Raw genomic sequence first — 10,928 nt, 5'->3', positions numbered from 1 at the left:
CTATTCATATAGGGTTTAATACAACACTCCTATATGTTCTGAAATAAAATGTAAACTGGTTATTCATCCGAGTATCAAGGTGATGAGTGCAGAAAAAATTAAAACCGCTATCTAAGTGGTGACTGAAGATGATGAGTGTAGCAAAAAGTGAAAAGTGAAAACCGCTATCTAAGTGGTGACTGGATGGGATACCGATTGGTTCTACCTGATCAAATTAGGTTCTGAATTTCATGAAATATAGTTTGAAATTCTGGACGGATGAGCGGTCTATAGGAGTTTTAAATTTTGGGTGATAAAACTCAAAAGAAATTTCAATCAATTTAGAAAGCATGACGAAAATCCTTTATATATATATTTACATAGGATGGCTAAAAAAATTATTGGGTTTAATTTTCCTTAAAAAAATGTGCCCTATAATTGGGATGGAGGGAGTAGCAATTTACCTCCTCCATCCATAAAACTATAAATGTGATATATTTTAGTATTAGCTAAAGTAGCGAAACAATTAATCTTTATTAAATCCTCATTAAGCCACAAATTGTCCATCGTTAAATGCAGGCATCAAACTTTATAAATCGTTTGTTTTATTTGTGCTAAAGTTCTTCTAATTGTAAAGTAGTGAAAGAATTAATCTTTATTGAATTCTAGTTAAGCCACAAATTGTCCATCGTTAGATGTCGGCATCAAACTTTATAAACTCTTTGATTCGTGCTAAAGTACTTCTAATTAAAAAGGTGAAGCTGGGAGCAATATTTAAAAGGTAGCAGTATTTAAAAGGTACTAGCAGGCTTCTAATTAAAAAGGTGAAGCTGGGAGCAGTATTTAAAACGTACTAGCAGGCTTCCAAGAGAAGCTGCAAGCACCGAACGTTGGGTGAGGAAAAAAAAATCAACGGCATCTACTACCTCAGTTCAAACCTCTGTCCCAAAATACTGTTGCTTTAAATTTTTATTTGTAACTTTTGATTATTCGTCTTATTAAAAAAAATTATGGAATTATTATTTATTTTGTTTGTGACTTGCTTTATTATCAGAAGTACTGTAATTATGACTTATCTTTTATATTTGCACTAATTTTTCAAATAAGATGAATGGTCAAACGTTACAAGAAAAAAGTCAAAGCGACTACTAATTTGGAACGGAGGTAGTAATAATTTAAAGCTGGCTCCTTTGCTAGCTTTTGATTGGTCCACGTGGCACCTCTTACTTTGAAGAAAAATCATAAATTTATACTAGAGAAAAAAAACAATAACAATCATATGTGAGGAAAAATCTAGAAAAAAATATCACATATGGATTCCAGAGTCTTCCAAAACTATCTTCTCTTTTCAATCACACGGACTTCTACTCTTTTCCCTTCTATAAATATACCACGCCTACTCGGTACTACTCATATAACTCAAAATTTAGAGAAAAAAAATCACATATGGATTTAAGAGACTTCCAAAACTATCTCTCTTTTTAATCACACGAATTTATATTCCTTTGCCTTTTATAAATATACCACACGGTACTACTTCTATAACTCTAGAATTATATAGTAAACTCAAAATTATTAAGCAAAAAAATAAATCTAAAACAATGAATTTACATTAATTTTCCTTCTTTAGATATACTACACATACTCGATACTACTGCTATAACTCTAAAATATACACTAAACCCAAAATTATTATAGAAAAAAAATCAAAACATTTAAAAACATTAAAAAATAATAGTTTTTTTTATGAAATATTTAGTTATGACACAAGATGCATCCGGAATGACATCGTGCACATATTTTACAACGCAGACCATTATCAATCTATGTACCAGAAAATAAAATATTAAAAAAAATCATTCTAAACAAAATTAGATTTATTTTTTGAGTAAAAAATACGGATATATGATAATATATAATATATTAAAAAAAATAAAACTGCAAGTCTAAATGGAAAAAACGTTTTAAATTTTATACGGTTTGGGGTTACATGTAAAGTTTGTAACACAGCTAAAAATAATAAAAAACTAAATAAAATATCTAATATAGTTAAAAGAAAAACGTATAAAAGCAAATCGAGCAAATGTAGCTCTTTACTATGTGTCGTCTTACGTCAAATCGAATAAAGAATATTACTGTTGTAATAATTAATAATAATAAAAAGAACAGGTAAAATATTATAGTTGTGCAATCTTGTACATTACTGCATCTTTTGTCGAGTTGTACATGTGTTTTCGTTCTTTCGTTTTCCAGCTCGCAGATATACCTTAATCTAATCATGATTTCATGGGGAACGCCAATAGCTTTCTGCTAATAATGGTGGAGCACATGAGTATACCACTCAGATTGTTTTCAGTCTATCCTAGCGTTGTTTTACCATTTGCCACATAATGCACATGTTCGTACTGCAAAGTTGTATTCTCTAGCACCAATTTTGCTTGATTTGACAACAGTCTGGTGGTCATGTCATACTAGTAACTCAATTTTCTTTTTTCTTAAGCACTACTCTAATCAAGTAGCACGCGTTCATGAGTCTCACGTTGTTTACATTCGGCTATTCATATCAAAATTCATCTTAAAAGTAAGGGTGTGTTTAGTTCTTTGGGTATTAAACATAGACTAATAACAAAATAAATTATAGATTCCGCCTGTAAACTGCGAGACGAATTTATTAAGCCTAATTAATTCGTCGTTAGCAAATGTTTACTGTAGCATCATATTGTCAAATCATGGCGTAATTAGGCTCAAAATATTCATCTCGCAATTTACATGCAAACTGTGCAATTGGTTTTTTTTTCACATTTAATATCCTATGCATGTGTCCAAACATTTGATGTGATGTTTTTGGCCAAAATTTTTTGGGATCTAAACAAGACCTAATATTTATCATATGTCAACTAAATTCATCTCGTGCCTAACGCAAAGCGTATATATGTTTGTAGGTACACAAAAAAAATTCTCCAACTTGGCGGGTTGGTCTGCTCTCTCCTAAGCGCCCAACGTTGTAAGCAACGACCCATGTTGGTGGTGATGTTGTCAATGCTACTCTTAAACCCATGTTGGTGGTGATGTTGTCAATGCTACTTAACCAGATAAGGACGAAGATAAGCATAGTTATCGTCATTAATACTCGAGGCTTATGAAGAAATTCTCTCATTTTCTTTTTTTTCCTTTTTTACTGTTTTAGTTCAATTGCACTTAGGTTGGGCGTTTCTGTTTGAACGACATTTTAAATTTGTAAACCGTTTGTTTTGTTAGTTTGGCTTACTCGCTGGTCTGGTGTGATGTCATCTGCTTTTAGTTATGATTTACCTGTTTAGATGAAAAAAAAGTTAAAGAAAATTAATAGATTATATGTGTTGTGATCAAATAGATGGTTTCGACAAACAGGGGAAGGTTTTTAGGGGTGGAGAAATATAGTTGATTGTACTTGGTAAACTCGCATGTGGGGAGGGCTAGCGAATATGTATACGCATTTCGGTATACTTCAGCTAGGGCTGACTGGAATCATCGACCAATCGAAACTGTCAAGATTTTTTTTCAATGAATGAATGAATGGATGGGACATGTTGCAACTAGCAACTTGCGATCAAGTCTAATGCATGTTTTCTTATATATAAAAAACAATCTAGAATATGGATAAAAGAGTTTTGGATAAAAAAACGAAGGGAATAGGTGTCCCTAGAGCCAATGGTCTTTGGAGTTGGAATAGTGGGTAAACAAGGATTATTGGCACGAGAAAATTAGTGTTATGCACATTTTAAACTAATTTTAGAGGATCGAAACACTTTATTTTAGTATGCAAAGTTCGTTTTATATTAAATTTCAAGAGTATAGGTAGTTCACATTACAGTATCGTAGCTATAGGAATTTGCTATTTTAGCACAATCAGTATCGCTTATCGTTGTTTTTGGAACTATTAGAGCAAGTTTAATAGTATAGCTAACCACGGGCTACCAATTATAACTAATCTAATAGCCCATTCATACAATAGTTAATTATAAAAATATAGTACACCATAATACCCGGTCCCACCTCTCATAAACACGTAACGTGTTGGAGTCCGTGTTGCAACTGGCTACAAATTTGTAGTCCGTTTTCTTCTCTATATTCTCTTTTCTTCTCGATATGTGGTTATAGCTGGCTTATAGCTTGCTATTGTACCTGCTCTTACAAAACTAATTAAATTCGTTTCATAATCAAGGAAAAATGGTTTATATAGCGCGTTGAGACTAACACGGCGAATCATACTACCGGACCTGTACGAGGCTTTCATATTATTTATAGGGTTATTAAAACTGATTATTTACTCTATAATTTAAAGAATACATTTCCTAAAAAAACTTTCTCTTCTAATGTATTATTTAGACTGTATGTTTAAAGCCGTTTTTTTAGTTTATTTCTTAAAACAATTGATTTATTCAATCTAAATCAAAGAAAGCCTAATGTACGGCGCCATGGAATTTCAATTGCGTTTGACCATATATTTTATTATTATTATGTAAATATGAAAATAATAAATCACGCTTAAAATATTTTAACAATAAAATATATCATAACAAAAGAAAAACAATATTAACATATTTTTTTATAAAAAGACAAATGTCTAAATGTACATTAAAAATCAACAACGTCGTACCTTGAAAATATAACAGTATTTGTAGTGGTATATATGCAAATACAATTGCCACCAAAAAGGAGAGAAAAATGACTGGGTTGCAAAGCTGATAATTTGGTTGCGACCATTTTTCTAAAACAACAATTTAATTTCTCATCTGCTATCGTACACCATAGCAATGCCACGTGTTAGAATATGTTCACACTGAAATAATGAACCAACGTATTCCTCTCTATCTTTTTTTTCTCCTCTTAAAAAATATTTTTTTAGTATAAATCCCTTTCTTACCTGTGCCGGCTTTAACCAACGTATTCCTCTCTATCTTTTTTTTCTCCTCTTAAAAAATATTTTTTTAGTATAAATCCCTTTCTTACCTGTGCCGGCTTCTCCGCTTGTTGCATTTTACTGTCCCCATGCAGACAATGCCAAAGGGATAAACAGAGCTAAAATTGGTGAAAATTCACTCGAATCCAAATGTAAACAACCCATTTTTCTCCTGTTCCAATCCCATCCATTCCATTCCATTCCTTCTCCCTGTGCTCGGATTCCTGTTCTTGCAGCTGATCCCTAGATCTTCCTCTTTGCCCGAGAATTTTCCGCCCAATTCCCCACTCCGATTCCTCTTCTTTCGCCCAAATTTTGGCTCAACATTTCGCAGCGCAATCTCGAGCTGAATCTTGGGGGGTAAAGCTTTGCTTCTTGGAATCTTGGTGCGGTTTTTGGGGGAGATTTGCGAGCGTTTGGAGCCGAGAAGATGAACAGGGAGAAATCCCCGATCCCGGGAGACGGCGGCGACGGGTTGCCGCCGCAGGCCACCCGCCGGGCGGGCCCTCCGGCGGCGGCGGCGGCGGCGGAGTACGACATCAGCCGCATGCCGGATTTCCCGACGAGGAACCCCGGCCACAGGCGCGCCCACTCCGAGATCCTGAGCCTCCCCGAGGACCTCGACCTGTGCGCGGCCGGCGGCGGCGACGGGCCGTCGCTGTCGGACGAGAACGACGAGGAGCTCTTCTCCATGTTCCTCGACGTGGAGAAGCTGAACAGCACGTGCGGGGCGTCGTCGGAGGCGGAGGCGGAGTCGTCGTCCGCCGGCGCCGCGGCGGCGGTGGCGGCGGCGGCCGCCGCCGCCGCCCATGGAGCGAGGCCGAAGCACCAGCACAGCCTGTCCATGGATGAGTCGATGTCGATCAAGGCTGAGGAGCTCGTCGGGGCGTCGCCCGGGACGGAGGGGATGTCGTCGGCGGAGGCCAAGAAGGCCGTGTCCGCGGCCAAGCTCGCCGAGCTTGCTCTCGTCGATCCCAAGAGGGCGAAAAGGTGTCATCTTTTTTTACATTAGCTTTCTGTTTGTTCTTGTGAAAATTTGTTATTTTACAGTAGGCGATTTTTTCTTGTTAGTTTTGTTGTATTAGTCTAGATTTGTTTTTGAAATGTATTCGTAGTTTGTTTAATTACATGTCTCATAGCAAATGTTGCATTGCCTGTGCGAATTTCTTGTGGGGGGTGATTATTACCTTAGGGAAGAAACTCTGTAAGTATGTATCAGTGCAAAAAAATAATTTCTCAAGAGTCGTTTTAGAGAGTAAATTGTGTGAAAAGAAAGATAGATCTTGGCAAGTGGGGAAGAGTTTAAAAGGAACCTGATTCCCTATTACTGCCACCATCTGTCGCCTTGAAAATCAAGTGATTTCGTGTCATGCATTGACGCACATGATATCATGCCTATGCTGATTCTGATTCGTGATATGGAACATCTGGTAGGATTTGGGCTAACAGACAATCTGCGGCAAGATCAAAGGAAAGGAAAATGCGATATATTGCTGAACTTGAGCGCAAGGTGCAAACCCTGCAAACAGAAGCAACAACACTGTCAGCCCAGTTGGCACTGCTACAGGTATACACTGTTGCTCTGATTTCCCCCTTTATAGTCTTTTGCAGGATCATTTTGGATGGTTTGAAGAAATTAGACCTGTCTAAGTAGCATGGGTGTTAAAACTACACTTTGGTCTCTTTCAGACCATTATTATTTTGTTGCGAAGACCATTTAAGTTTTAGAAAAGGATTAAACAATCCTTATGTTTATTATTATAAGAAATCTATTTGATGGCCCTTTGCTGCATGGTGGCCTGGTGGCTTCCTGCAGGTCACTCTGTCACGGGGATGTTTTGTAATATTAAAATAGTTATTTTTTCTAGGAAAACCATTTGAAGAACAATATTGGCACAAGTACATCGCAAGTGACATTGTTATATTGACACATGATGATATAATATTAGTTTAAGCATCATGTTGTATTCTACAAGATGCACTATCTCATCTCCTTGTGCCTGCGGTGCAAAGCTAATAATGAAGTTCCACTGTACTTTATGTCATTTGTGTCCTTGGTGGGTGGGATATGGGGGAGAGTGACACAATCATTTTCTTCTAGTTGGTATCCTAGTCACTGGGCCCAGACAGGATCGATGTTTTGAAAAAAAAAGGGTCTATTATGGGTTATGGCCCGGTCCATCTTGAACCAGTGGAAGCCCGGTTGGTCTGGGTGGGTTTATTGCAGGATAAGGAGGCTTAACCCTCACGTCTGTACAGGTAATAGAAAAAAAATGTTTTAAGCCAGATTTGGAACCTGAGGGATTAAGAATGAAGTAACCTGCGCTATCCAGCTAAATGCAATGGCTGGTGGTGTCCACTGGTGAAAACTGAAATAAACTAATTATGGTTTGAGGGATTACTATTTAATAATTGGCCATTACTAGTTTAGAATACACGATATTATCAAAACAAAGCTCATAAATTGTATTGCATTCTCATCAATCCAACTTCAGTTACATATTTCAACAGCAGTCATAGCAGCAATCTTTAGTCCCTAGCTAGTTGGGGTAAGCTAGGGATGAAAACTTAGTCGAACACTCGAGCCACATGAACCAAAAGATTTTTTTTGAAAGAAAAATAAATTGTGCTGTTTCGTTAGAAAAGACTGTTCTACAAGACTGTGTGTGGCGGTCTGTTAATATCTGATCATGTCATTCTAAATGAATTACTAATGATGCAAATACGTGTGCACATTATGCGCATATGAAAGCTGGAGCTAGCAATTGAATGAAGTTTATATTGTGCTGGTCAGACCTGTATCATGGTCATTGATGCATTCATTCCATCAAAGCATGAAACCATTGTCTAACAAGGAACAAATGCACTCACCTTCTATCCATAATTAATATTTCTGGAATAGGCATGGAAATTAATTCAATAAACTGGCGTTACATATCTGCAGAGTATGACCTTAACAGAACAGTTTTACAAACTCTGCATTTATCTAGAGCTTTGTTCCCTATCCATGGATACAGATAATGCATCCACATACTTAACTTTTTGGATGCTCAATTTTTGTTTAAACCATGAATTTGGATGGCCTAATGATTTTTGCACGTTATTTTGTCATGACAGAGAGATACCAGTGGGCTAACTACTGAGAATAGTGAACTGAAGCTACGTCTGCAGACCATGGAGCAGCAAGTCCACTTGCAAGATGGTAATATTCATATATTTGATCCCTAGTTCTGCCAAATTTTAGCCTTTACGGTTTTCTGTGATTAGGCCTACTGCCTTAATATTAATATTTGTAAGATCTTTGTTTATGCATATATTGGAAGTTGCCTTAGTAAAATCTGTCACCTATAATCTAAGCACCTGTATAAGAGGAAGTTTATAATTTCTCAATGATAACAAAATATTTTTAGTTCATATAGTGGTTTTTTTCCTCCTTTTGGCCTCTTCTTTGTATTTATGTTATTTAGTGCTCAATACAATACAACATTGTCGTCCTCAAAACTAAAAACAACCTTGTCATCACCTTTCATGATAATGGCGTGCAAGAGAATTTATAGGGGAGTTGCTGTTTTGTTACTTACATTTGGTTAATCCTGATGTTTTGCTGTTTTGTTACTTACATTTGGTTATTCCTGATGTAGCTTTGAATGACACCCTGAAGTCTGAGGTTCAGCGGCTTAAGGTTGCAACCGGTCAAATGGCGAATGGTGGAGGGATGATGATGAACTTCGGTGGCATGCCACACCAATTCGGAGGCAACCAGCAGATGTTCCAGAACAACCAGGCCATGCAATCTATGCTGGCAGCACACCAGCTGCAACAGCTCCAGCTTCATCCTCAGGCTCAGCAGCAGCAGGTGCTGCACCCTCAGCATCAGCAGCAGCAGCCATTGCACCCTCTACAAGCGCAGCAGCTCCAGCAGGCGGCACGAGACCTCAAGATGAAATCGCCGATGGGCGGCCAGAGCCAGTGGGGAGATGGCAAGTCAGGAAGCAGCGGCAACTGATGCGTCATTTACAAATTTACAAAAAAATTCCCCAAAGTTTCGGTGTAAGGTTGTGGTTTAACAACCATGGAGATGGTCTGTTTCATTGAGATGATGATGATGTGCAAGAGTAGTTATCATCATCATCATCGGTAGGTTCAGGTTGGCTTCAGCTTCAGTCATACAGTTGGGTGGATGTTCAGTTGAAGAGTTTATCTGTAGCTGGTTCAGTAAGGAAATGGTCGAATAATCAAGAATTCCAGGTTAAAATCTTTCGTTTCTTTGGTAAGGTAGCACATCACCAAGATGTACTGTTGTAGTGTTGTCTACAGTTCCATAAATTCAAGTAGCCAGTATACGCTGTTGTTTAGTTTTTCTCCGGTTTTTTAGAGGTAGAGGCGTTTCTAGTGTTAATCGAGAGGTATACTGTATACCTTCTGATTAACATGTAAATCACTCAACACCTCTACCTCCATAAGGACCGGAGAAAAACTCAATTGTTTAATTAAGATGCCATTCATGACTAGATGTTCTCTGTCAGATGATCATATTGCACTCTGCTCCCTCTGCCTCATTAAAAAAAAATAAACCTAGCACACATGATGTGAGCGTCATCTATCTAAATTCATAATACTAATATATGTTATATCCCGTATTTGATTTGTTTTTATGAGACGTAGAGAGTAGTTAGGAACTCGTGATTCAAACTCCTGACATATTTGATTCTAAAATAATGTTGGGTTAAATAAATCGGTTGATTACAACCGAAAAACTGGATATGACACATTATAGTACAACGGGGACATAAAAACAAATCTAGAACTGGATATGACACATTATAGTACAACGAATCTGAATAAGATATATCCAGATTCGTAGTGCTTGGATGTGTCACATTCAGTACTCAGGCTGATTTTGGATTGATTTTTTATTGGACTGAGGGAGTATAAGAGAAGCCGGATAATTCACTGATACTCCAATGGATCATCAATCATCCGTGGCACCAGAACACCAAGATTGCGTCTTTGCAATTACAACGTGAGAAGGGGTTAAACACTTGGTAATTATAACACGCTCAGCTCAGCTCAGCTCATGGACAAAGGTGAGCAGCCGACCAAACGCCTAAAAAAAAAAGCTCACCGGTTGGTGTTTCCTGGGTGCAACCATGGCCACCAAACATGGCCTTCTTTACCGTTTTATGGTTGAACCACTTGTCCTGTCACGCCACTATAAACTCGTTACACTGCTACTAGCTAGTCTACTACCTCGGTGGTGCACCGTGCACGCCGCCACCTCTCGCCATGCCGGCGCCGGCGAGCTCCCGGTACGTGCCGCTCGCGGCGGCGCCGGAGCAGCGGCACGACGGCGAGGCGGAGGAGTGCTGCTACGCGGCGACGACGACGAGGTACGTGCCGCTGCGGCGGCGGCGGGGGGAGCAGGATCAGGCCGAGTACGCGGCGAGGCGGGCGCTGTTCCTGCAGAGCTACCGGTTCACGACGGCGGCGGTGTCCGCCGGCGAGCGGGACGACGGCGGCGTCGGCGGCGGCGGGCTGCGCGGGCGCGTGGCGCGGCGGGTGCGGGAGGCGGTGGCGAGGGCGGTGTCGCGCGCGCGCGGCGCGGCGCGGTGGTGGGTCGGCGGCGGCGTCGGGGTGGCGAGGGCGTGGCCTCGCGTCGGGTGGTGGTGGCGGCCGCCGTCGCCGCGCGCGCGCCTCGGGTGCTTCGGCGGCGGCGGCGGCGGCCACGGCCGCAGTAAGCTGCACTACCTGCACCACTTCGCGTGACCGACCGATCGATCCATCGGACGGCGGAGGACGCGCCACGTATGACGGATGTACGTGTAAGGAGAGAGCCATGTAATGTATTGGTGTACCCGTGTACGTATATACTAGCACATATGTGAACGTGAGTACTTGACAGCTTTGAGTGTGCCATTGCATTATTAGAACAGGAACTGTTGCGTCCAAAAAAAAAAACAGGAACTGTTTGAATTGGGTACATTTGCTAGCTGCGAGCCATACAAGT

At 39.7% G+C, this 10,928-nt stretch overlaps 1 protein-coding gene across 1 annotated transcript; it reads left to right on the top strand.

The window, feature by feature from the left end:
* Nucleotides 1-4,989: 4,989 nt before the first annotated feature.
* LOC4347578 (transcription factor RF2a-like) lies at nt 4,990-9,519 on the top strand. The gene is made up of 4 exons (NM_001422818.1): nt 4,990-5,911; nt 6,356-6,488; nt 8,039-8,123; nt 8,563-9,519. Exons 1-4 carry the CDS (start codon nt 5,352-5,354, stop codon nt 8,925-8,927), a joined length of 1,143 nt encoding a protein of 380 aa, NP_001409747.1. The 5' UTR covers nt 4,990-5,351; the 3' UTR covers nt 8,928-9,519.
* Nucleotides 9,520-10,928: the final 1,409 nt, after the last annotated feature.

The sequence above is a fragment of the Oryza sativa genome, chromosome 9 (assembly GCF_034140825.1).
Source record: "Oryza sativa Japonica Group chromosome 9, ASM3414082v1".
Lineage (NCBI taxonomy): Eukaryota > Viridiplantae > Streptophyta > Magnoliopsida > Poales > Poaceae > Oryza > Oryza sativa.
Note: the sequence above shows the minus strand (reverse complement) of the source record. Positions and strands in the feature narration are given on the sequence as shown.